Genomic DNA, 27,952 nt, shown 5'->3' on the forward strand with positions numbered 1-27,952 from the left:
AAAACTGTGGCATTTGAGAGTTCAAAGAAACTTTCCATTGATTCCTGGAAGAATGGATTTTATGCTCATGGATACCCACAAAATACAACTAAGTTTTCCCTGCACCTGTATTTAGTTTAACTTACTTAAGCCTACTGCTCAATACCATTAATTCCTAAAGGACAGGCAGTTTTACAAAGTTACACATACCATTAAAGCAACACAAAAAGATCACCTGAAAAGCCATGATTAAAAACATCACAAACATGACAAAGGTATTGAGATTTGAATAGGATCTTAAATCTTAAGAAGCTGCATCAAATACAGAAAGATGTTTATATATTACTTCTTATTTTTCAAATTCTCAAAATTTAAAAACTGTTTTCATCTTGTAATGTGATACAATACACTATGTCCATATTTCAGCCCCATATGCCTGTTCCTAAGAGTCATGAAGAGAGATGTTGATGTTTCACTCACTGAGGTAACATTGTATAAGGATAAACTGATTCTGCTTCTAAAAACAATTTAATGAAGATAAAGTTATTTAAAAGAAAACAAAAAGGACAATTGAGTAAGAAGGGTTACAAGAATTGGACAGAGTAATTCTAGAATCAACACCTTTAGCTTTGATCCGTGGGCCACAGGAGGATAACCATCTTGTCCAGGTGGGATGAACAACTCCCACTTCCCATATTCCATCTTCTTATATGGATGAGAAAATGGATTCCAGCCATCTGCAATGTAAGAAATAATACTAAGTGTATTTATCTTCAAATGTGTCCAATTACAATTCAAAGGTATAACAGCTTGTTCCACCTTTTTCAGAATTAACCTCAGTGACAGCAGACTTTTTTTATCTGGTACTACCATAAACATTCAAAAAGAGGCTCAATAAAATGGCTAATATTTTCACTAGGGAACTATACTCCAATTCTAATTTGACAATGAATAAATTATTTCTACTTCACCTCTCTGATGAAAGTCAAAATAACCTCCTACTCCCCCCCAAAAAATATTGATTTTAATACCACAATATCACAGTGGTATGAAAATTAATGGATTAAAAGTAATGTTTAATGTAGATTTAAAACTTTAAAAAAAAATAAACATTAAAAAAACCTTCACATCCTAAACAAGCCAGTAGAAATATTTGTTACAATACTATGGAAAAAAAACTAATCAGAGCTGCTGTTGATTATAGAGAGGGGAAGCAGACAAAATGTAACCAAAACCACCTCCAGAAACTGAACACTCAAACCAGGTTTGGACACACACGCTGCTCACTCCCTCTATTTTGACAAGTTGATATCCTATTAATAACACTCATTAAGTGTATAATATAGGAAAAATAAAGGGGAAACAGCAGACAAATTTGATAGTAATGGCTAAGAAACCACACAATATCAGACAGTGACACTGCAGCCAGGAAATCTGGCCTGAAATGATGCAGTTCTAATTAAGCAAGTCTTGAAGAAGACTCCTTTTTCATTTAAAAAAGTTTACTGGATTTAGTAACTTAGCTTAGATTCCGTAATTCAAGGTTCTTTGTCCCCTTTGGATTTACTGAGCACTGGAAACATGCAAGATTGGTCATTATGACATGCCCAACTGAACAGACACCTTCCAAGAAGGTCTTGTGTGTCTGTATGCATGTTCCAGGTTAACTGGTATGAATGAGACTGAATAAAAAGCTTCTGAAATGACAGACCTAGGCAATGTAATTATTTCTAGAAGGAAGTGGCAAGCCAAGTTTGAGAATTACTTTTTTTGTTTGTTTGTTTGTTTTGCCTCAAAACCCACCTGTCTCACATAGTTCAAGGCAACAGAGACTCCTAAGCTCACAAGAAACCTATCAACAAAGAAAATTGAATTGCAAGACACTGAAGTGTCACAGCACTCCCCAAACTAGCCAGCTGCAACAAGGTCTTTTACTACCTCATACCAGCATACTCTTCATGCTAGTCCCTCTGATGCCTTCTCCTCCTCTCTCCTCACCCAGGACATGTGTTCCCTCTTCCCTCTCTCTTCACTGGCTCTCAACCCCTTAACAGAACCAGCCACAGCTGCACCTTATCTACAACCTGTCACCCCTGAGGCCAACCCACGGCTGTATATTATCAATGCTAATTAACCCAGCTTCATTCTTCTACATTAAAGCAAGACATGCTAATCTCCCTTCATGCTAATCTATTTGCATGCCATCTCCTGTCATGTAAATACCAAAAACCCAAACACACCTCAATGAAAGAAGAATAAGCAGCCTTCCATGATCTCCTATTTACAGGAGGTACAGTGCATGATCTTAAGCAGGTACTCTGTAACAGCTAACAAGCTGTTCACACCCTAAACTGTAGTTCCCTGACTAGTTTAAGCTAGTGTAAATCAATATTGCTGCTAAGTATGGTAGTCATGGTTAACAGCAATTCAATAAAAAAACTGGACGTGCCACTGGAGCAGGATCATCGCCTTTGGCACCATCGAAATCACAACAGGGGAGGCAGAAAAGTGAAAAAGTTGCATTCATCAACATACATATTTTCCTAAACATCAGTAATCAAAAATATTATTTGCTGTGAAACAAATCAGTATTTGGATGTCTTGAGTTTCAGAGAAAAACTAGGCTGCTTCCAAAGTAAGTTGCTAGTTGCTCTTAGACAACTGTTTAAACCTGAGACCTGTCAGTCTTCAAGGAACAAAGCTGAAAGGCACAAATCAAATGGGCTAGACAATGTGACAAAAATAACCATGTACAGCAAATATTCTAGTACCTGTTCGCTACTGTAAAATGAACAGTGTCAAAACCAGTGAAGAGATTATTCTAACAGAACATTTACCATGCTCGAACACAGAAATACAATTAACTTGGTACTCTACTTAGATGATACCTTATTTGTGATAAAAGCTATTTGGATAGTGCAGACAAAATACACAAATTAGCAGAAGGAAAGTATTTACTAAACTATTGCTTAACAGCAGAATGGCTTGTATGTTAGTAAGATTTAGATGGGTCTTCCCCCTTGGTTTTACTCTAAAGTACAAGAAATAAAGAAACAAACAGTACCATCTACTAAGGCTACTAAGACCAATATTGACCAAACAACACCTTCCCAACAAAGCAATACTCCTTAAAAAAAAAAGCCAAAACTGCAAACAATATATACAGTGGTTATATACACCGTAATACATATATTTATTTCAGGGAATCATAAAAAGATGTAGAATATACATCACCAGAATTTTGGGGCTGGGGGGGGTGGGGGGCGCGGGGTGGGGCAGAGTTAAAACTGATATTTTCTTTTAAATTGCAAACATCTAAACTGTCTGAAATAAACAATTCAGGCAAAAATCGGAAAACAGAAGAAAGATGAAAAAGTAACAAACATCTTCAGTTGCAAGAAGACTGCTTTAAGGAACCTGTTCCTGTCAGGATTTCTGATAGTCAACACCTTCTTATGGGAATTACCACCAACTCTTTCTTCTCCTCCTGCCCTCGAGATATCTGATCATCTTCATTGCTTTTCATGAACCTCTTTCCTACTGAGCGATATCTCTTGATTGCAGCACATGAAGTGAACCAAATAAGCCAAGTGATGACTTGCTAATACTGAGCAAAATAAAAAGTTACAGCAAAGGCCTCTAGGCCCAGTCTCTAGAAAACTCACTTGGGAAAATTGCCTGAAGTTGAGTTCATTACATATACCAAACCTGCTGCATTCTTACATTACCCCCAAAAAAATTCTTATGACCTCTGTTAAAACCACCTCTCTTTCCTCCTTTAGAAGGGAAAATGGTTGCATCTCTCCACCCATTTAAGCATCTCTGCTCTCCACAGGCAGCTTTAACAATTCTGCCCAAGCTGCTTACACCTTTCTCTCCACCTGCTACCAACACCAGGTGCTCCTGTTAATCCTTCCTCTTCTCAGCCACCCTCCTTCAGTACTGGCTGCCCACGGTTCATGATTTAAGAACAACTGCAAAGCAATACCCATCTGTCCCACACAATCCTACTTAAAACCACTGTTTACTAGTTACCCCTGGAGAGGAACTCATTTAGGAAGGTTATAACAGCAAGTACTGCTTTGTTTTAAGGAAAGAGATACGAAAAGTTCAAACACCCTGAAAACTGAAGGCTGCCTTCAAAGAACCAGCACCTCAGGCTTCTCTCAGTTTTGCTGCTTAGTTTTCATATTTTTCAGCAAAACATAGCCAAAAATGCCTTGGGGCAGGAGGGTGGGCGGAGAAGCCTAACCAACCAAAAACTGAATAGAAGACTATTCAGAAGTTGAAAATATAAAGACAAAAGAAATAGCTTGAGAACAGGGACTTTGAAGACTCTGTCAATAGCTACAAACAGAAAAAGCCTGAGAAGATTACCAGCAGAATTTCAAATAATCAGCTTGAATAGGTTTTAGGAAAAAATGACACCACAGAGAACCCGTAAGACATACACAACAAGACCTTCTATTCAAAAGTTCAGGCCCCAGATATCTCTTAAGCAAACACGGAAGACACCTTGATTAGTCTGGTACTTTTAGTTTCTCTCATCTCTGTGAGTAGATCTTGCGAAACCAGCCAATTATTTAAATATTACATCCTACCTCAGCAACACGAGGCATGAGGGAACTTCTTGCTCAGAACAGCACACTTCACATGCTAAAGAATCATGAACTGAGCATTAATCTAGAACGGAATTCAAAGCTCTAATAGCTTGGATTCTACCTTCTATCATTAAAAAAAATTAAATGCAATACTTCTGACTAAATCATAAATTTAAGTGACTTCTTCCATCTCCTGATTTTGTTTTCACGTCGACAAGTATATAGCCATACAGCTCTGAGGCTCATGGCTTCACTTGGAGTTTCATATCAGAAATTAACCTTCCTCTTGCTTCTCATAGGGGAAAAAAGTACTTGTTGCATATTGACCAAATCATTTGCTTGTTCCAATGTAAGAGCTGATACATCAGTGCAACGTAACTATTTTTTCAAAAGTGAAAAAACTTCATAAACTGAGGTTGAACTCTCAAGTGCAATAAACTCACCTCAATTGTATTTGCACATTCTACATACTTCTGATCAACTGAAAGATGCTCAAAGAGAATACAGAGACCAGCAAGCATTCACACAGCTTCCTTGAGGAAAAGATATCAGACAAACAGCAGTTCAGACAAGGGAAGTGGCATCAAAATCCCACTATCCCACAAGATACCTTTATATCATTTGCTTGGAATATGAAATCAGAACATAAATGGAGAGATTCTCTAAGGACACTATACTGTTCTACATAGTGGCCAATTAGATCTTCCTCCTTCTACACTGCCTGATTTCCAACAGCTCAATAGCAGGGTCATTAACATTATCTGCTTAAAAAGTGATTAAACAGCTCAAACGCTGACATAAAAAACAAATGTCATTACTTCTCACATAGGATGTCTCCCTGGATAATAATAACAGGTTATACTTCAGTCTACTTAGTGCTTTCAGTTGTCTGCAGCCACAGAAGTGTAGAACTATTTGACTTTACTCATGAAATCTAGGTGTTTTTCTATAAAAAGCTTTGAAGAAAGTAAAGTTGGGTATAATATCATTGTAATACCTAGTCTGCATTTCAGTAAATGTTTGAGTCAAGTCTGTGGGGAAAAAAATAAATCATTCTAAAGTAAGAAAAGTTTCCAGTCAGCTGTCAGATACCCAAATTTTGAGGGCTGGTAGCTTAAGCTCCTCTTTCTTCACTCTGAAGGAAGCCTGTCAGAGTTCAAGTAATAAATAAACCTTCTCCCAAAACCGGCCAGCCCATCCTCCCTCTACCACCAGGAGAAGCCTTCCCCACTAGTGCAAGAAAAAGGAAACAGAAATGGAATCAAACACATTCCAGAGGGATCAACATTTCAGACCTAATGATAGCTGGGAGGGAGGGAAAGGAAGACAGAGAAAAGTAAAAAGGGAACTAAAGAACAGAAATCACAAGCATGACTTCCAAATTAGCATATACATTCTTACCCTTTCAAGGTTCTTAAAGCCAGTAACTTTTAATTTTTTTTAAATTCAAATATTGTTTACAGATAACCTACTGAGTCTCTGCATGGCCAAATACAATTTTGTGTGTTTTAATTCCCAAACAAATTCTTTGGGTTACCCTTAAAACTTGATGGTCACTGGCTGACTTTGAAATAGTCAATTGTAAAGTAACAATAAATGGCCAGTAGTCACCAAGTTCCTCAGCAATATAGCATGCAAATAAAATATTCAGTGTGTTATCGCTGCAAGTTTTTAAGGTAGCTATAACATTGATACTACCTCTAGTATCAGAAATTCAGCTAATTGCCTCACGCATTTGATTTACTGAGATGCTAAAAGTACTACTTGACAAATCTTAATGGTTTTGGATGTTCATTTAGTACTATTTCAGATAAGCATCATACCAGAATACCAACAGTCATAATACTGTTTTCTCTCCAATTATGGAGTTTTAAAGAACAGACAAAGAACACTGAAAGTATTGGTATTTTCTTGAATTTATGTTTTCCATTCTCCAATTCAATTACCAATTTGAGTGCTACTACTAAATTTTACCTGTTTTCCAGAAGAGACAGCAATACTAAGAATTATTCTAGAAATAGGAGCTGTCTCACTCATTACAAGTGTCTCAGAATGAGGTACAAAAATACCATAATTTGGGGCAAAATACCTTATTATTAAAGCTTTTATTGTCTGCTATAAGGCATAAAATCCATTCACAAAAAACTTGACCTTTGCAGGACTGAGGCTTCACATGTATATCATTACAGAAACAAATTATTCATGTTTATCTTAAGCTCAGTTTAATTATAAATTCTGAAAGAATTTTATGTTTTCTGTAACACAACCTGACCTTGCTATAATTTTTACAAGGTTTCGATCCTCAAAAACTTAGCAGATTAAATAGCAAGGGCATTTTGTTTCTTTTTTTTGCATCTTTCCAACAAACATCTGAGAGATTCACAGAGAAAACACTGCTATCCATATCCTTACAAGAGAACTAAAAAAAGAAAGCATGAACTGACAGGGTTTTATATTATATACCATCATATTTCAGTTTAAAACCTAAAGAGCTATTGTCATTTAAGTTCCATGTTTGTTGCTTTGTATAAGATATCCAGCTTCCCCCCGCATGGTTCAATTACAGTTCTCTTTATAAAGCTTTTTTATAAAAAAAATCTTATCAAAAGCAATCCTGATATTCAATTTAAATACAATATAATCATAAATTTCATTTGAGACTTTAACCTGCTTGAAAACTTAAAGAAAGGTTAAAGGGATTCAGTTTTAATTAAACATATCCGTAGCAACCTGAATCTAAATCTTAGGGTTCTGCAACCCAAATTCGCATCAGAATATTATTACACTGAATGACAATCATCCATTCCTCTAGGCTTTCAGAGTACATTATCTTCCCTTTTGGGAATGAATACTTTACCATGACTGATGAATATGATACATAGAACGAACAGTTCTTCCATGTTAAAAGTGAATTTCTTTTTAGTTTCTTCACTCCTTATTGCCACATTTCATTAGCATCTATATACAACCACTCTGTATTAGTCCTAAATTTCTGCTTCATATGATGTATTACATGAAATATTTTAAATGAAGTAGAGTTTAGAAAACCGTTCCAGTTTTTAGCAACTGTATTCAGGTATACACGTACTTCTCCTCCTAACCTACCATGCCAATTTACAAGTTATATTCTCTTTAAAAACTGATTTTAGATACTAATTTCATTGAAAGCTTGTTTTTAAAATGGCCATCTATTAAAATACATAATTAAAACAAATGAATTCTAGTCTCCAACCATGTTGACAAATTTAACTTAAAGACTATCATACCCATCTCATCACAAAAACCTTGAACAATGGGTAGGATTGCAGCAAATAGAAGAGGGGTAAAGAGGAGAATATTCTGTGTGTCTATACATGCAAAGTTGAGCTGTCAAAAATAGCCTCATCTAGCTGTCTTGCAGTCAGTACTGATAGCTGAAATCACTGCTATCTAGCAGCAGGTGAACTATACTCATGATTCGTTATTCAGTTTTGAATCAGAGGGCATATCTGATTCCCATATTAAAACTCAAGTACTACTACTATTTTATCAATGTCTATTCCAATAAAAAGACAAGGAGTGTTTTCAAGGAAACTATCATTCACTACGTTAACCATATCAAACAGGATCATGGCTGAAAACAGTTTTCTGTTTGCATTCTGCATCAAAATCAAAAGATTTTTTTAAAAATAATCATTGTTTGTAGACAGACCCTCCTATTGAGTTCTTAAAATTAAAAGAAAAAATGCAAAGTTCTGAAAATTAAAATAGACGCATTTTATTACTTTGTTGGGAAACTGAAGCATGACATGAATATTTAAACAATTTGCTTATTCTATTTGTATCGATCTTGGGACTATGGAAAAACAGTACTAAACCAGATTGCTATGAAGCATTGAAAAAACCTTAACAATGCATCTGAAAAACACTGCTAGGATAGTCCACTTCTTTCTTTATTACTGCCCACATTTTTGCAGAAGATAACCACAGTACCTTAGAAAGCACCACCAGATACTACAACTAATGGCATATGTAATAAGTCTTATCATTGTTAAATTATATAAGCACATGTGATTTCAGGTTCCTAACTTCCTCAAATACAGAGTTTGTCCTTTTAATAGTTTCTTCAAACAGAGGTAAGGAAGAAGGAAAACTCAATATTTAACTTTTTGTTTAAGCAGTAGTTAACTGCCTCAAATTGGCAATTCATGTACTCTTTTGTAACGCAAATACACACACTGAGTTGACCAGATCAGTATTTCCACAAACCAAAAGTTGGGTAAGTAACACTGTGTGTGTCTGAAATGCAGTTCAATAAACAAAAGCATTTCACAAATAGAAGTTCCAGTTCAGTAAGAACCAGCAACGAAACTCCTATACCTTGATGGACTAATACCTAACACCCTGAAGAAGGGATAGAGAGCTGAAAGGTTAAAACAACTCCACCCCCGCAACCCACAAGGGAAAAAAAAAAAAAAAAAAGAAAAAAAAAAGAGCACAGCATTAGTATTGCAGGATTTAAAAGCAAAAATAAAAATGCATGTCACCTCCATTTAAGAATTTTCAGAACGATTTGAATGTAGCTAACCTTCCAAATGAGGAGCAAATTTATATTTTTGTCTCAGGTTCAAAGTAAGTGAATCATCTTCCTGGTTCTTGAGTAAGCAACACAATTTCTCCATGTAATCCTGTCACCTTCCTCTTCTGCTAATATCCCTCCTTCTCCTCCCCTCAAACCAGCACATCAACTACTCTTTCATAAATATGTTTGATTTTAGATTACCCTTTTCCAGCATGACTTTTGTCTACACTCTCATGATGAGTGGGAATTCTGAAGGGCCTTGGGCCTTGGACAACACTGTTTTTAGATTAGTAAAATAACATAAAGCCAATTATTACACTTTGATTTCTCTGCATACAGTTTTATAGAAGCTTAACTGTAGAGCTTTAGGAAGAACCTCAGGTAATTTAGACACAGTCTACAGATGAAGTGTAATTGGGCTAGATCCTTTACACAAGTCATCATCTAACGGGTATTAGAAGAAAAAAAAAATACACACAATACTGACCATACAACTGAAACATGTACATTCTAAGGCTACTACAATGTAGAGTAAAACCAGTATTAGTTTCAGCCACGATACACGTTTTCACTATCAGAATTTCCTCATTGATTAAAAATTGTCTTTAAGCAAAGAAGGTAATGATCTAAAACATAGTGCAGAAAAGAAGAAATATTCCTAAAATACTTACTGAAGTCACCTGCGAGAAACACTGCTTCTGCTCCTGGTGCCCACTCTTTGCAATATATTCCGCCATCCACAAACTGATTAACTCCAAAGGTTTTGTAACTTTTTGAAAATTTGTCAAGGCCGCCTTCACTTTCTTCAATGTTCTTCAAGCGGTTATAAAACAGAGAATACCTTTCAATGAAAACAGATAAGACCTTTTAGAAAGTGCCTTTCTTACATAAACAAGTGTAAGAACACTAAAAAAAAAAAAATTACATGAGACACACTGTCACACTATGTCCTAAGACTACAATATCAGATGCGCTGTTCCCTACAGAAATAGAAAAAAATACCAAATACAAGCCATACAATTTTTCCCATGGTTGTTACACAGTGCAAAGTTGTAGTCTTCGTATTTGTCTGTATTTTCTCTACTTTATGGGAATGGTTTGCACTGTAAATCCAAGACTACAACTCCTGATTGGCAACCAAGAAATCATAGTATTACTACACAACAGGAGAACTTCACACTCTGAACAGCCCAGCACTTTTTCCCCCCATCTTATTAATATTGGACACAGGCCTCCTAGGGAGAATTGTATAGGCCTGCTACATCTCTCACAGTCAGTTTTAATAGGCAATTTCAGGACACTGAAAAGTTTGCAGTATAGCATGTAAGTATGGATAAACTAGTCTGGCACTTAAAGAAAGCAGCTCCTTGGGCAACCTCTTTACAGCAACCGTCAGCATCACTCTGCAGACCCCTGACACTTCAGTGATTTGGAAAACAAAATTACCACTTCGCAAAAGTAATTGTTTGGATCATACCCTACTTATACCAGTAGGACTTAAAATGCCTTAAACCTCTAATGAAGAAGTTTGCTAGCAACAGCTTGGAGATTTTTGACATATTTTGCTGTTTTTCTCCAAGAAGTTCCCGTAACAAGAAACACACACCACGTATACCATATAAACAAGAGGGTCAACTCTGACTCCTAAAACGTGAGCTATTATGTGAAGAACCGCAGCTTAAAGCTTCAGTTGAGCATTTAATTAATAAAGGTAATGTTATTTTAACTTAACCAGTAAATAGACATTAATCCTCTACTTTGGAGTAATTAAAGGCCAATTCTAAAATGAAACTTTGAAACAAATCAGAGCATTAAGTCCTGACACTGCAAATAGGCTACCTCTTAAAAAAAAAAAAACCAAACAAAAAAAACAAAAAAAACACAAAACCGAAAAAAACCCAAACATAACATTTAAAGGGGTTTTTTTTGTTTTAAATAAGACATCGCCACTGTAATTAGAAATGTGTTTGTGTTCTCCACAAATGGAAAGGAGTCTCCTGAAATGTATAAAAAATAATAAAATAATAATACCAGCAAGAACAACTTGTCTGCCTCATTACTGTATTTTGGAAAAGGAAATAAAGAGGCAGAACAGCACTATGGGTTAACACCCTTTTGGTTTAAAAAAAAAAAGAAGAAAAAGAAGAAGAAAGGTAGCCTGTTTGCGATGTCTATTTATTGGTTAAGGTAAAATAACATTACCTATATTAATTTTGAGCACTATGACGACTTTCAAGGTTAATCTCCCAGCAAGTTTTTATTATGAGGACTAATGCTCACCTTTAAAGACAGTAAGATTTGAACATGTCTCAGGATACACTACAGCAAAAACACTTACACATTTTTGCCCATCCACCTGCACCATTCCTTTCAAATTTGCTCATGGGTATAATCCTGGTAAGTGCATTACTAACTACTACTGTGGTGGTGATCAATTTCATTTATAGCGCTTGAGGTAGAATATTTTGTCAGATTCCCAAGTATAATTGTATTACATACATGCACAAACCCAGCTGACTCACAAGTTTTAATAAACTGCAATCACAGAAAAAAAATAATATAAATAAAGTTTAAATACAGAAAAACAGAACAAGTCACAAACAGCCTCAGAAGTTCAACACAGGATGTTTGGTAAAGGCAAAATTACTCCATTATTGAAGGGGTCTCCCGGCACGGGGTAGGGGGTGGGACGTATTTTCATCTGTATAGCTTTAAAGTTTTAGGCCTTCCTTTAAAACATATCTGTTATATTCTACGAGACAACAGTGTTATCTGCAAATTCCTATTTCTCAGCCATACATAAGCTGTTTCAAAATTGCTGTCTGTCAAATATATTATTTTTAACTATTTCCACTGCAGCTGAAGCAGGAACCTTTCTCTATATGCTATAGACAGCTGTTGTAACTCCAAAAAAGATCTTAGTGCAGCAATAAGTTTGACAGACTTAAAATAGAAAAGGTGTTTTGGAATAGGTTATCTACTCAAAATTAATCCTTTTCTCCCCATACTTGGTACAAATACATTTTCACAGCTTTAAGAACACCTTTGGCTGGATGTGGTATTTCCCACATTCAGAAAGAAGCAGAGTAAGTGGCAAGCTTCACCTTGAACTCTAAGTCAGTAGTACATAACTTAGAAAGCTGGAGAGGAAGGAAATGATACATTTATTAACACAGAAGAACAGCAGGTCAGAAGGACTGAAATATCTGTGCAGAAAAGAAAACCGCTATGATAACACTTCATATAACCTAGAGGTGCACACACACTGATGGCTTACTGCTGCTCCTCGGTGAGTCCTCCCTAGCAAAGAAGAATCAAGCCCATTCATCTCATTCTGAGGAAATAAGCAGCAAACAAATTTTGAATTTGAGAGTGAGTTTATGGGTTGGCTGGGATGAAAACGGACTTTCACAAAGCAATTATGTGATTTATGTCTTTGGGGGAAAATCACTGACAGTAATACACACATTGTAAGCTCTGGATTCTTGTTACAGAAGCAGTAAGAGCACATCCACCATTTCAGCTTTTGTCTTTAAGTAAATCCAAAGTTTAAGCGATCAAAGAGATCGTGGCCCAAAGAGACCATGACACTTAATAAGTGAAATGATCATGAGTATTACTGTAAAAGACTGCTCTTTTGGCTCACTTTGCAATAGTGGTAAACAATATCATGTGCTCAATAAAAATCATGTATTTTGGGGGACGGGTTCAGGGGTCAAGGAAGGGAGCAGATTAGAAAAGTTGTTGACCAAGGATTTAAAATATTACTGCAATAATAGCTTTTTATATAGGACAGATTTTGTACAAGTAATACAGCATCATGTACACTCAGTAACAATGCTCCTTCAATATTCAAAGCATATTGCTTGTGTCAGAGCAAGTAAATTCAGGTGTTACTGGTACACCATCACTGCAGAAATCATGATTTTTGAAACAGCTAATGCTCTTCAGAATTGTTTTTAAATTATAATATTGAAAGCATTCAGGTTTTATTATTTTTAACCACCTCCTGAAATTAGCAAATATAGAACTTTAGTTTGCTCTAAGTTCACAAAAAAACCCAACAGCTTTTGAAATGTATCAATTCCTTGTGCTGTGAACTATTCCAAAAACCCATCTCAGGACATGAGACATCTGGGTTACCCATCACAGAAGGTCCTGTAAAACAGCAGAAGCATAGTTCTGCATCCTGTTGCTGCTTTAAAGGATGGAGTTAAGTGTGTGCTTCATGATCTGGATTTAGGAAACACAAGGTTTTGCTTTCACAGAAATTTCAGCTTTGATTTCTACATTACCGAGGCTTGTTAAACTTTTTTATCTTCCAAACTGAAATCCCAAGATTACACACAGAAGATGACAGGAAAACATTTTTTTGTTCAACTGGGTCCAAAGATCTATATTGTTCACTAATAACATACAAGTGCTAAAAGAGGAGAGCTAGACATTAGATTGGTAAAACTGTATTTTGTGATCCCCTCTTAACACTGAAAGTTATGTCATGTTCAGTTATGCCTATATACTCATATGACACATATATATGTAGTCAGACAGACTCTGGACACATGGGACGCATTTCAAAGGTGAAACAATCCTGTAAGATTCTGGACATACGAACAGAGTCAACAGCAGCATCCAGAGCTACAAGTCAGGACAAAAGGCTGACCTCTGCCTTCATACTTCTCAATTCACAGTTTAATGACTGCAAAGTCTTTTAAGATTTTTCTGTTTCCCTGCATTGAAATTGACACTGAAGAGGATTACAAGGTAAAAAGTGTACTAAATATGCCTTGAAAAGTACAACCTTTAACTCTGGGACAAAAAAAACAAATGGAGCAACAACAGGATCCACAGAACTTCAGGTATAGAGGAGTCTGAAGTAAATGGAAAAAGTTGTACAATAAGTCCCTTACTACAGCCAAGTACAACACAACACATCTAACAAGTGCAGAAGACAGCAGAAGAGGGCTGCTTTCAGTGTATTCCTTGCTCCTGAAGTTCTTACAAAACAACAATGGGTTTTAAAACTAAAATACCAAAGCTAGGTGTTTTCTTCAGTTACTGGAAAGAAAGACTTCACAGTCTTCACATTTTCCCAAGCACACATAAACCCAGCTTGAAACAAGGCATTTGGTAACAGAATGCTACTTTTACACCAGCATTTTTTCCACTTCTCTACCACTGTTTCACTGTGAAATACTGGTAATCGTAAACATCATTTGAAACAGGGTCACAACAGTCTTTTCCTATTGTTACATTCATAATTTGTAACACAGCATTGCTTTAAATCCCACGCTTTATATGCAGCTTTGTTTAAAGCCTTACAATAGAAGTGTAGGAATTGGCTGACTTTTCATCAAAGCAGGATTAAAACATCAAACATGAATTAGTATAATGGCTACCCAGAAAGCAAGCATCTTGCCAATAAAATAACCTTCACAGTGAAGGAGTAAAGACAATACCAACTCACTAGCTACTCCAAGGTCTTAGATTTCAGGTGAAAAACACCCTCAAACATTTTGTCTTATGGATACCTGGAAATCTATAAGTTATACAAGTCAAGTTATACAGTTATCAGAGAAGAAGATCAGAGGAAAAGATGGCATGAAAACTTTCAGTTCAATGAAAAGCTATACAGTTCTTAGCAAATAAATAGAACACTGTTGCTTTTGATAACCATGATATACAAAACTCTCCTGATGCTGTAGTTCCTATCACCCCTGACTTCATTCAGCTACTGATCCCATTAAAACTCTCAGGCATATGTTAAAATTAGTAGCTTCAGTATGAAGCATAAGAATAAAAAAGCTAAGCCTGCCCCTTCCTTCCCAAAGTCAACTGCCTTAGTGAAATAACACTTTTGGCAGACCATGGAAGTCTCATGGTAAATCAGAATACTGAATTAAGGCTCCACATAAAGCTTTCAGGTCTTTATTCATCCAAGCAACCACACGTACTAACTCCTTCCTGACCACCTTGTAAAATGACGGAAAGGTATTCCAATATCTTAAACTTTAGAAACTAAAGCTAATCTGGTTAAATCCAAAAGTTCTGTTTATTAATCTAAACTGAAACTAGTATAAACAAAAAATTCCTTAGCAGCATACATGATACCCTCATCTAATCAGTCTGGTGCTGAACTCCAAGACAGCTGCAAAGCTTCAAGGCATTTTTATGCCCATTCTCATGTTTTTCTAAAGTTGTAGTTACTGGAGTTTATAGAACAGTCAATCAGCTTATTTTAAAACCTGTGGTATCAACACTGAAATGAATCACTGTGGTCCCTCTTCTGCTTTTGGTGCTGATCTTAGTAGCTATTCATGTTTTAGATTCATTTTTTCCACACCAGCTTTTATGTCATGATTTATTTCTACAATATTGGTCCATTAATTAATGCTAATTTATACAAAACATGAAAAAATAGGAGAGACTTTGGTAATGGTATCTGGTGTCCATATGGAAAGCCCAATTCTGCAGATACCAGAAGGAAAAGGATATGAAAGAAAATGCCCAGTAAGGTGCTCTGCGTAGCCAAATCCTCCCATTTTCCAATAAATACAACATTTACAGTAATACCAGTGTTAAAAACAAAGCTACAGTCCAAAAGAAAAGAAAACTCTCCGCTACTTAAATTTGTTATATTTCTTCACATTTCTTCCAAGGCAGGTGTTGGAAGGACTAAAATATCAAAAGCAGAAAGGGAAAAATGGTTTGTTTTCCCCTTTTCCTCCTCAGTTAAACAAAAAACGTTAAGAAATGTTTCAGATTTCATGATACCACTTATCCTATTTATCAGCTCAATCCTGAAGCCTCTTAGGGGAATGCTGCCTCTTATTTTCAACCTTCCACTCTTCCCTGCCGCAGAAGAAGCTGTATCAGCATTACAGTAAAGCAGGGAATAGGAAAGCAAAGAGGCCATCAAATCCTGTCCTGTATCATCACTGATGTATCACGAACAACACTATTCATAAAGTTACTAAGATTTCTGAACTCCATTTTCAAAACTGCCTTGGGTCTTCCCACACTTATTACTATGACTGGAAAACTGCTATAGTGCTCTGCTGAAATCATAGGTTCTTCCCAAAATCCCTACACAGCAGCTCTGTTTAGCAGCTAACATACCATCACCCTCTGCTCCAAAGTTACACTGACCTGAAATTCTCCTGCAGCTTTCCAGTCACAGTACCACAGCGTCAAGAATAGGGCTCTGTTGATTCTCTGGGGATTTATGTTAGGGTGTGGTTGTTTGTTGGTTTTTTTTATTATTTTAAAGGATTCATAAGTCTTGTAAACAAGAATGCAACCCATCACAGCTCTGGAACAATACTGAGATAGCATGCTGGGTTCCGAGTTGGTGAATGAAGCTCACTACAATAGTGCAGGAAGACTGGGGCCAGTGGTGTGGAAAAGAAGTCAGGCAGTGTGAAACTCATATTCACCCACTGAGGTGGTAAACCCACTTTATGTGGACCATTCCCTGTTTTGGTATAGATCCACTCTTATCTCGTGATCCCTGTGGACAATCAAAAGGGTCAAAAAACTAACAAAAAATCCAAATCACAGTATAGATGCGCCACACTTTCACCAGCATAATACCTCCATAGGAGAAGGAATAAACTGCAACAATTTTTAAAGGTTTATTTTCCTACAATAATGTATTAGTCAAATAATGTATTTCTCAAATAAAGCCACACTTTGAAATCTGGCAAATAACTAACCAAAATTGCCCATTTTAGTTCTGATAGTCTACTGTAGGAACATAAGAAAGGATTAAAAGCTAGTTCTGAATTATATACCAGGAAAGGCTGAGAGGCTGCAGTTCTCCTTCTGATATCACAGGCAGCCCATTCTTTGGAGAATGATGTCCAAAATCTTGGAATGCTGTCATCAGCTAGCAATGATGGGTATCATCTAAGGCCCTACACCAAATGTGTAAACAGCAACTGCTTCCCTGAAAAAACCTTGATAGCTACAGAAGAGGAACCGTTTGAATCTGAAGATGTGATGTTAACACTTAGGTCAAACTTCTCTACTTAAGCAGCTTTTAGCACTATGCATCCAGTCAAAAAAGTTCATCTGCAGCAGTAAAGTTTGCTCAGAAAACTGTTATCAAATCAGAATCCCCTGTGGCCTGCCACAGCCCTCAGGGTAACCAGTCAAATTCAAAAAGCAACATTTCATAGAGCCTGCCTATACAATAGGAATTCCTGCCTGCAACTTTGATCCGATGCATCTATACAGAGCCACATGGTCCAGGCTCACTGGATGAGGGGCACCAGCTTTTTGATCTCCACCTTGCAGTCCACTGTGTGCAACAGGTATCTTTAACCACCATTAGTAAATCACAGAAGTGGTAATTGCCACTTCACGATGCCAGCTGTAAGGTCTCTGATAAAGACTGTGCTGTACTCTCATTGAGTTTTCCTGGAAAGCCAGAGTAGAATTAATTTCTTTCAAGGCAGTCAAAGGAAGAGCACACGGGAATATGAAACTGGACAATCCTGAAACAATCATCACTAATAATACCCATTTCTATTCCTGCTGTGATCCCTACCACTTCAAAGAAAAAAAGAAAAGAAAATGAAAAGATGAAAATAGAGGTTTAAAATGTAGATGCAACGACTCTGAATATTTCAAAATAAAGAGTATAAGGCCATTCACAAATTACCTTTTCTAATATTGCTGCTATTACTTTGAAGATGCACTTACAAACACTTTCATTGACACCAAAGCCAATGCAAAGTCCCTGCTCAGATTAGGAGTCCCTGATTCTCATCTTCTCCTTTACTCTGTGTTGATTATTTCCACAAACTGTCATCATTCAGCTGCTTAGAAGGGAAAGGATTGAAGGAAGACAGCAATAGGATGGATCAAGCTCTTCCTAAAGCAACTTTCTGCAGCCCAACAAATCAAATGCATCAGACCGTGCTGCACTAGAATTACATGGCAGAAGCAAATTCCTGTTTGCAGTTGCTTCTTCAACTTCATTTGTCACTAGTGAAAGTGTATCAAAACAGAAGCCTTGAATTTTATTTCATTCTTTTCTCCACCTCCCTTTCCTCACTTTTCACTACATTATTCAGAGGATTACACAAAGTAATCACACTTAAGGAAAATAGTAAAGGCACAGTAAATCTCAGGTAGGTATGACTACTTCAGAACAGCAGATTTACTGTATTTTAACACAAATCAACTTTATAGTTTTAGATTACAGACTTGCACTTTCTGTATAGAGAAGTCCTGTCTCATTCAGGTAATCTTTTTAATATGCATTTAAATAGATTAAGCAACCCCTGAACACATGCAACTTTTGAAGTGTTAGAAGAATTCTGAGAGATATGTTCTATGGGATAGCAATGGCTAATGTTAAGAGATCCAGAAAGAGATGATAATATAATTTTGCTTTTCTGCAGGTTAAAAGTAAAGATCTTACATGTTTCTGAAATCATGATCTTAAGAAGTCTGTGTGAGGCTAAAACTGAATTTCCCAGAGGTTCTAGTTGCTCTATTAAAAATATTCACTACACAAGTATTTTGCTTTTCTCCAAAGTCAGAGGCAATTTAACATACATTTTCAGCTGAAAACTAAGGATTCTTCAGGTTGTCCAATAATATTTAGTTCCTCTCAGGTATAATAAAATTAACTCTTACCCAAATAATTTGGGGATCCAGTTATTCCAATAAGGAACTTACACAGTTAAACCATTTCTGTTACAATACCTACCAAAGAAACAATCTGTTATTAGTTACTAAAGACTCCATGAGGCAGAGAACTCAAAATCCAGCAAGAGAAGCAAAAACATCAAAAGCAACTTTTCCAATTTCTCTACTCCGCAGATAGTAAATAAATCCAAACTCTCCTTGGATGTTCCATGATTTCAGTATGGAGAGGTAACACAGCTTTGTGTCTCCAACTAAATGCAGTATCTTAAAAATTAAATATTTGCTTGTGGATAATTAATAAATAATCACTTGCTTTTCTTGAAGTTATTCATACAGGTCAAGTGACCAATTCAGCACCAACTTTTTCTAATGCAATTTAAAGTACAGTGATATGCAAGTCAAGCCCCAACAACAACAGGCAGTCTGGTACGTAGGAACGCAACAAAACATAAAAACTGCCAGAAAACAAAGGGAAACTACAGAGTTTTTCTTGACATCTTACCAGCAGTTGCTGTTTCTAACAGAGAGGTAAAGACCTGTAAGCTATGAAGTCTAATAAAGATAAATACCTTTCAGTAGTATTTTAAGAAGATTATTTGCTGACTTCAGTTCTGGCACTGTGCTTTCTGCACAATGCAGGGGACTAGAAGCAAGCCTCTTCCCTGCTTTAAACACTAGCATAATTTAGTGGCTTCACCAGCATTTGACAGCTGTAGTGTTTTTGCCATCAGCTTTGTAATAAACATGCACGGTGCTCAATTTGGACCCAAATGCAGGAGTGATTACAAGATGTATCAAATGCAAACTTAATGCAATCATTCAGCAATAATTGCTCCACTGACCTAAGCCAATCCCACTCCTAAGAAAACCCTTCCCCACAATATTTAGCAGCTCTTACCCACTCCACATGTTTGTTCATCTATCACCCCCTTCAGTTTATTAGAAACACATGGATGCACCCCACAGTATAAGTGTAACAAATTACTAGTGTTTAAAAGGACCAAGAGGCAATTTATTTTCCATCAGAAGCCTAGTAAACTATTTAGAGACATCAATTCAAGTGAGAGGGAAGACAGAGAAGTGTATACCTAAGTATTAACACTTGCTACAAGAAAGCCATTTTATCTTTTACCCACTACTGAGATAAAAGGTATATAGTCACTTTTACCCTAAACTAAAAGACACCCTCAAATAAAAACACGGCTGCCCCAAAAAACTGTATGATACCAAGCTATGTTACAACCGCCCCAAAGAGCACAGCTATGTATATTCTGTACCTGCCAAAGCACTCAAGACAGCTTCCATGTCATGAGGGAACAGTCAAATAAAACACCAATTTCAAAATAATGGGAGTTCTATATGTTTTTCCCTGTATATAAGGAAACAAAGTAGCATAGCATACCAGTACATACCAGTATCATGTCATTTATTTAGTTCTACACACTGAACATTTATCAGATAAACACTTTACAGCTGAGATTTCTTCATTGAATAGTCATTGTGTCACTATCCCTCTGCTAAGTAGTCTTAATTATGCATGAATTGTACACTATAAACTCTCTTCTACCTACAGTAATTTCCTTCTCAGTTGTGATGATATCCAAAGCAAGTTGATGGAGTTCTTTTTGAATTAACGTAACTACAGAGAAACTCCATCATATTTGAGCAGAAAGCTGCAGAAGCGTAGAGATATTTTTTTTCTTGGAATCAGTAGACTAAGACTGCGTTAGCTCATGTTTCATATTACACAAGAGAAAATAAACTGAAAGGTCAGTTGAACAGTTACAGCATTGCCCTTTTCCAAGGTAATCAGCGGAGCATGTAGCAAAGACATGAACACAAGCGTGACTGGAAAGACAGTAGCTGATAAAGAGGCTTTTGCTGCCAAAAGTATGTGGGACAAAATACCACTCTCAATGCCCGTTGAGGAGCGTGGCATACTGCAGGCCTTACTTCAGTAACTCTGATTTATTACTTTAATTTGAAATTGTGTTCTCGTTAAACATTCAGGTTTTCATACTGCCAAAACACACTAGAATATATAATACTGAACATTAATCACATTCTCAGGTAAGCCACAGGAACAGTATCATTATTAATTTGTTTGCAATAGCGACAATAGAGTCAAAATTTCATCTGGTTTACTAGTCCATTTTTACTTTAAGTACACAAATTTTTCTTGTTATGCAGTACTATTTAACAGGAAACTGTAAGGTAGATTTCCCCCCTGTATGAAAAGCAGTTTATTTTTCCTCTTAGAAGCATGCAGTTATTAGTGGAACCTTCCAAAACAGTTTCTACTCATATTAACATACACTTCAAAACACCTTAACCTGGAAACAATTCACTCAAATGTTTTATTTATCAGAATTATTTTTAATGAAGCTCCAAATAAAAGCATATCAATTCCCATTTGATTCCACGGCCAACTATTTCTAACAGACTATCTTTGTATTAATAGATATCAAGGTCTAGTTGGAGGAAAGTCAATGGTTCCCACAGCACCAGTACAAAGCTGGAATTGAAACACAAACTAAAAGCAGTAGCTACGAAGAGCCTTCAGGGGAAAAAAACCCACAGAATTTCTTAAAAAGAATTGTGACATGCCTTTTGGTGGGGAAATGTTATTATCTCTTGCAGGTCTTCTAACCTGGAAGTGTCAGTCAGTATCATTTCTATAGCAATTATCTGTGTGGTGAGATGCAAGTCCGCACACTTCCTATGGGTTGTAAAAGCTCTGACCTAGTGACAAGATAGTGTGGACTTAAGTAACTAATAAATTTTGTTTCAGTTGTTTAAATAAATCTGATTTGAATTCTGTGGATGGTGAGGTGTTTTTAGTAGCCTGCCACAGCAGTAAACATAAGCAGTCATCTCTTTCTTTTCAAATTTGGATTTCAAGTCTACTGCATGAGTTTGGCTTCCATGTTCTTAGTAATGTTGCAAGTAACATTAACTGGCGTAAATGAAGCTCAACACAATGCCAAGAAAGACTTACCTTTCTAAATAAACGCCCAAGAAGTTAAGAATCAAAAGTTTAGTTGTCTACCAAACGGGAAAAAGCTTTTAATTCAGAAGCCACTTCTGATTATTTCAAATAAAACACCATATATTCCTCCCTACCCTTTGCCACCCAACCCACTTTAGCAGGCACATTACATAGTTATTATTGAATTGTTATTTGAATTTCCTAACAGAAAACCGCACAGCTGCTCTAGGCACAACTTCATGTTAATTTCCACAACTCCTACTTTACCTCCCCTTAAAATATGTTCCAGAAATTAAAAACAAAGTCTTGATTTAATGGATCAGATCAATAGCTTATATATTCAAGCAGTTCGCTATTTGAAAGTTACATTAGAAAGTTAAATAAAATCTTGTCATCCCCTGATAACCATCAAACTAACAAAAATCCCCCTTGCTACAAGGCTGCTTCCTTGTCAAATCTGAACAGAATTAAATGCATAGCCATCTTAAGAGGCTGCCAAAAAGTTGGCTAGAGAAGTACCCACAGCAACACCCGGCTGCTTTACTACCCCATCAGACCTTGCTCCCTGTAACAGTATTCCTCTCACCCTAGTGTGACTCAAAACCTACAGTATTCCACCCAATTAAATAACTCCTTAATTCCTATTAGTTTAGCCTCAATTTTAGGATGTGCATGTATTCATACACTATTTAAAAAAAGGTGGTTGGTTTTCCCTATTTTGCACACAAATAATACTCCCAATGTAGGTTTCTTCCTGGTCTTCAAGTACTTGTCACCAATTTTGGATTACATCTCTGTTATTTAACTGAGAACAAAGAAAATTTCATAGTGGTCCCATAGTGGTTCAAGAAAGAAAAGCATGTGTGAAGTTTCTACATATAAAGAATAGATAGAAAAACCAGTACTAAACACAGGATGGGAAAGAAAGGTATACTTTCGCTTTTGCTGCTGACCACTGTGCCAGTTTTGACCAATCTTCACTGGTTTGATCAGGGAGTGTTTTGTTTTCTATTTAGGCTCAGTAGATGTATGGAGCTATTCACACAGACCACACATTCAACTCACCAAGCACACCTGGTCTGCTAGCTGGGTTCCCTGTAATGCCAAAGAAGAAAAGCAGCCCTTTTAGAAGACAGTTTTAAGGAAGAAAATCTTACCTCCGGGGAGTGGAAAACAGGATCTGGAGGGATTTGAGGGTGGCAGCAGGAACACCACTGAGCTACTTTTCCTTCTACATTATCATACCAGCTTCAGATGCCTTAGCAGAAGCACCGCATTGGCTTCACAGCACAAGCTTATCTAAATTTAATTCTTAACTGCTTTCACTGCAGACAGGACCAACAAGGAAAGCCAACCACTCTTAAACATTTATACAGTCCACAATGCAAAGCGTTTATAATTTAGTATCAACATACTAGAAGTATAATTAGAATTTGTGTCCTTAACAAATGTCTGCTCAAATAGTCCCAGGCAATCAAGTCTATTCCCACAGAAGACGAGCAAGCAAAAATCATGCACTGCTGTTGCCTGCTGCTGTGAATAGCTGTATACAACAGCTTACTTCACTTAACGGCCAAACATTTTCAAGGTGCCGTCTAAAAGCTGCTCTCTTTCCAGACTTCAGTAAGAGTGAGTATAAAGTTAAGAAATACGAGTTATTAATCAATTTGTACCATAATCCAGAAAAGAGAAGCATGATCTTCAATCTCTCAGTAATTATTTTGAATATTCAAGTGTCTTTAGAAAACAGAAGATTTCAGATTTACATAGCTCAGCCGTTCTTCTGAAACATTAAGCTACTGTATCTACAGATCTTTAATCTGACTAAAACTGTATTAATTGCTGCATGCCAAAAACATATTAAGCACTTAACTGCAGAAAGCACTACTTGGCAGTTGTTGGATTCACCTCAACCACATACCCACCTCATACGATTTAAGCTCATAAACACGTATGACAAAGCTTCCAAGACACCTGCCTTCCGATGGGATTGTAGCTGTATTTGCTGTTAGCGAGGAAACCCAATAATCATGCAAGTCACCATTACTTTGCAGCTTCCAAGCATGTTAATCTCTTATCTATAATAAGACTCATCTGTCACATTAGAAAGCTTATGATTCAAGGTTTGAATTGATATGCCTAAAGAACATTGTAAACAAAAGAGAGGGGGGAGTATTATCTTACACTGCATTACTATGTAGGACTCATAGGTCACCTACCATAAATGACACAAGACTTGGTGAGACAGTGAGGTGTACATCAGAATGTTAAATATATGAAGTGGTGAGGTAACCTGGGACACCACAGAAAGCCACTCGCCACAATTCAGGGGATTATGTAGAAGGTGGAAGCAAAATCCCACAAACAGAAAGCCTGGTATTGGCAGCTTTAGTCATCCCGATATGCTGCACACCCGAGTGCAATCACAGTCTTCCTCTTATAAAATACTATTGGGAAAGCTTCAGAGATCATGGAATACTAGCATCTGGCTACTACCAGGAGGTAAGAAATACAAGAAGAACAAGCTATCTACTAGGTAGAGAAAATCCTGGTTTTACCAATTCAGATTCATCTGGCCTGCTTAAGACTCTATATGCACCCTCTAAAACAACTACTAAAGTTAAGAGAAGTCTCCCATACCAGATTTTCACATAAACTTTATTTACACAGAACCTTTTGTATACAAAATTAATACTACCAGGCATTCGCTTCAGATGGATAAATTTAAAACAGCAAAAAGGTCAAGCTATATTGGATAGGATTTCCCTTTTTCATGAATTGCCACCCTCGCTAGGACATTCCTATGACTATTTAGCATGTTTTTTTCCTCTTTATAGAAGAATTTAGACAATTTACACTTGCTGACCTGCTTGAAAATTTGTATTTTAAAGTACCTCTCTCTTTTTAAAGTACAAAATAGAAAAAGGAGTGTAGTATACTCTTGACTGAAAAAAAAATGTAAATACATACCAGATTATCTACAAATCTGGATGTTTACATTAGGTATATACCATCCTTCTTTCTCCTCTCTCCCACCTGAAACACATACAACAGAACATAAAAGTAATAATGTCTTTTATTGGAACCAAGCCTAGAAAAACACTGCTAGCTCCAATTGTCAGCCTGGAGAGCTGCCAAAGTAAAGCCTACAAACTGAAGCCAAGCAGGACAACAGGTTAGTCCCAAAGCCTCCGTCGGCACAGCCTCCTTATTTGAGGTCAACTTGATACACACCAACACAAGGGAATAACAAAGGAAAACCATGAGCCAACAACTTTAGGAATTCACAGTCTGTCAGGAAATTAACCTCTTCATTTATGAACTATGCATCAAGAATAAAGCTGGCAAAGACTTCTGAGGCATCATGGAAGAAAAAAATAGTTAGGTATGTAACAAATTAACGTGTTTATTTTTTTCATCACAATATATTCATTACATCAGAGTAGCTTGGATATTTATTAGTCCATAAATAAATCTATAATCTGTGAATTGTATATATTGCCTCCAACATTCCATATTTTAACAACTTCTTCTTCTCGAGAGCCTGAACTCATGTTCAGCTTCTACAAGGCTACACGTACATTAGCATCTATAGGTGTAATCTCCTGTTCTTTCCCTCCTAACACACACAGTTTGCATGCTGCCAGTTAAAAGCCTTTTTCAGTTGTCATCTGAATTAGTACAAGATGAAAGATTTCAGTGTAAAACATATGCAAAAATTGACAGAGGGGGTGCCAATTAGATAGAAGAAAAAAAAAAAATTTGCTTAGGACCAGCACCCCAGAGAGGGTGCAGAATCTTCTCTGTAGGTTTGACACCCAAGAGAGCAAAATCCTGAACAATCCAGTCCCAATTCAACACCGACCTGGTTCTAAGCAGGAGGCTGGGTCACAGAGCATTCAGAGGTCCCCCCAACCAGAACTGCTCTGTGAATATTTAGCACTTTACACTTACTGAAGCTATCCAGTTCTGCTTAAGAAAAAACAAAGAACATGGCAAGATATATAAAAACAATGCAGATAATGACAGAAACACTACAAGCAAATGCCAAAGCATTCTAACATAACTTAGATTACTGGCAATCACATACACCTCCCCTAAGCTTGCATTAAGTTTTCTTTGTATATCTATGCACATAGATAAAGGAATTCCACAGTGCTAAAACAGACAAAAAACATGGACAACGCAGCCCAGCTGCTACCTTGAAACAAGTTTTGCTATTGCTGTTAGGCAATTTTTCCTTAAATACCTTATTCACATGTAAGTTTTTGCCATGTAAATTTAAAATGAGTTAAAGTAGCTACTGACATGTGTAAGCTGAACTTTTATCTGTTTTTGTTACATTTTTACATTACATATTACATTGTTACATTTTGTTACATTTACCTGTAAAATGTTACAATAACCACATATTCACAAGGAACTGATAGACCTAGTTATGTCTATTTTCGTTCCTTACATACAAGTTCTATAATTGCATAGTAAACACTATATATGTATTTGTGTGTATACACATACAATGTTTACTTTATAGATCTATAGCTATGGTAGTGTTTCAAAGCATTCTGGAAATGTGAACCAATTTAATATGCACATGAAATCCAGAGTTCCTAGCACCAAAGTATAAAACATTTTGGGTGGGGGATTACGGATGCAAGTTTGTATTCATACTGGACATTATCCAATAATATAGATTATTTTTTTTCTTCTTCTTTCTGAACCTTTTTAACCACATGGTGCAATTTTTGAGTCTTTCTTCCCAGGTAATTAATGAGAACAAAAGACAATCCATATCCCTGAGTATTCTGCAATAGAGGGGGCCAAACCTTCAGGAAAGGTAATGCTACCATGTCTCCTTCCTGAACTGAAGCATAGAACTGCTGTTCAACAGTGTTTTATCTCTACGGAAAAGGGATGCCTTATTTTCTATCTCACCAAAATCAGCAGGAATGCAAAGCTACCACATCTTATGTACCTTGATGATGAGCAATCCCCCTGTAATTGCAACTGTCAGCCTCTCTTTTATGCTACCAATGGGATTCCTAACATAAAATTGTGGCAATATATGACTTACAAAACCTAGGACCTTACCCTACACTTCAGCCAGATTTTGGTAACTTTAAATCAAGTTCATCAGCCTTAAAACTTGAAAATCAGTGCTTTAAAATCCTGAATAATCAATGGGGCAGAGGGGAAGTCCTTTACAAAGGACAACAAGTCTTCAGGATAGAAAATAACTTAATTCTAACTTTTTAAGTCAGCCACAATGTTCTTTGAGGCTTTTGAAAAGGTATTCATTACTGTTTGGGGCAGTTCCGTTCAACATGTTTGTCTTCTTTCGCAGGCCTCCCTTAAGACAGAACAGCATACTTCTACACCACCAGGGAGGGAACCGGAGGACAGTCTGACTCACTGCAGTGTGATGGCTACAATTATTTTAATGCCCACATATTACACAGTCTCTCATGCAGCAAAGGGCTGCAACTATGCATCTCCCTCATTTTAAGATCTCTTGAAAGAAGCCTGGATTCTTATAGTCCATCATTCATTTACTCCAAGAAAAAAATCTTAATTATTATCACATTTTTCTAAGATGAGCATTTAGTGCCTTTAAGAATGTGCGTGCTAAATGAACTATATTTCAAACGTTAAGCCATAGACCATCAGCAGGTGCACCGTTTGACAAAGTTTACAGATACCTTTGTTCAGAAAGCCCTGGTGTGCCGTTCCAATGCATTATGTCACACAATACACTTGCATTTGGTTATGACAAAAAGCTTTCAGCAACAGACCAGAGAGGTAAGAGATTCCCATAGAAAGTCCCTTCTCACTACCAGTCCTTTAGCAGAGGTCAGATACATAAATGCAGGCCAGAACCATGGCCTCTTTCTCAAACCCAAAAAATCACACAGCTGGCACAGTTAAGTTTCACGTCCCACATGGAGTCACAGTAGCAAGAAAAGCTCATTCAAGCTTACCAACACATGAGTTAGAGGTGCTGTATCATCTAAGTGTGAGGAGAAGAATAATAAGCAAGTTTCAGGTCTAAACTGAACATACGTTCTTCTTTCCCCTTATATGCAGTGTACATACAGCTGAATAAAAAAAAAAAATTCCACTTGCCACATGACTTCTTGAGAGAAACTTTGTAAGATTATCAAT

General features: G+C 36.7%; 1 protein-coding gene across 2 annotated transcripts in view; it reads right to left on the bottom strand.

Annotated features, from left to right (window-relative positions):
* The window catches only part of GBE1 (1,4-alpha-glucan branching enzyme 1), a 167,290-nt gene that overhangs the window by 118,033 nt on the left and 21,305 nt on the right, over positions 1–27,952 (bottom strand). For both annotated transcript variants that reach the window (XM_055701156.1, XM_055701155.1), the window contains exons 2-3: positions 9,813–9,982; positions 601–716 (exon numbers count right to left, since the gene is read on the bottom strand). In XM_055701156.1, coding sequence (XP_055557131.1) covers positions 601–716; positions 9,813–9,982 — 286 coding nt within the window. The remainder of the gene's footprint in view (positions 1–600; positions 717–9,812; positions 9,983–27,952) is intronic.

This window comes from Falco cherrug, chromosome 2 (assembly GCF_023634085.1).
Source record: "Falco cherrug isolate bFalChe1 chromosome 2, bFalChe1.pri, whole genome shotgun sequence".
NCBI classification, from domain to species: domain Eukaryota; kingdom Metazoa; phylum Chordata; class Aves; order Falconiformes; family Falconidae; genus Falco; species Falco cherrug.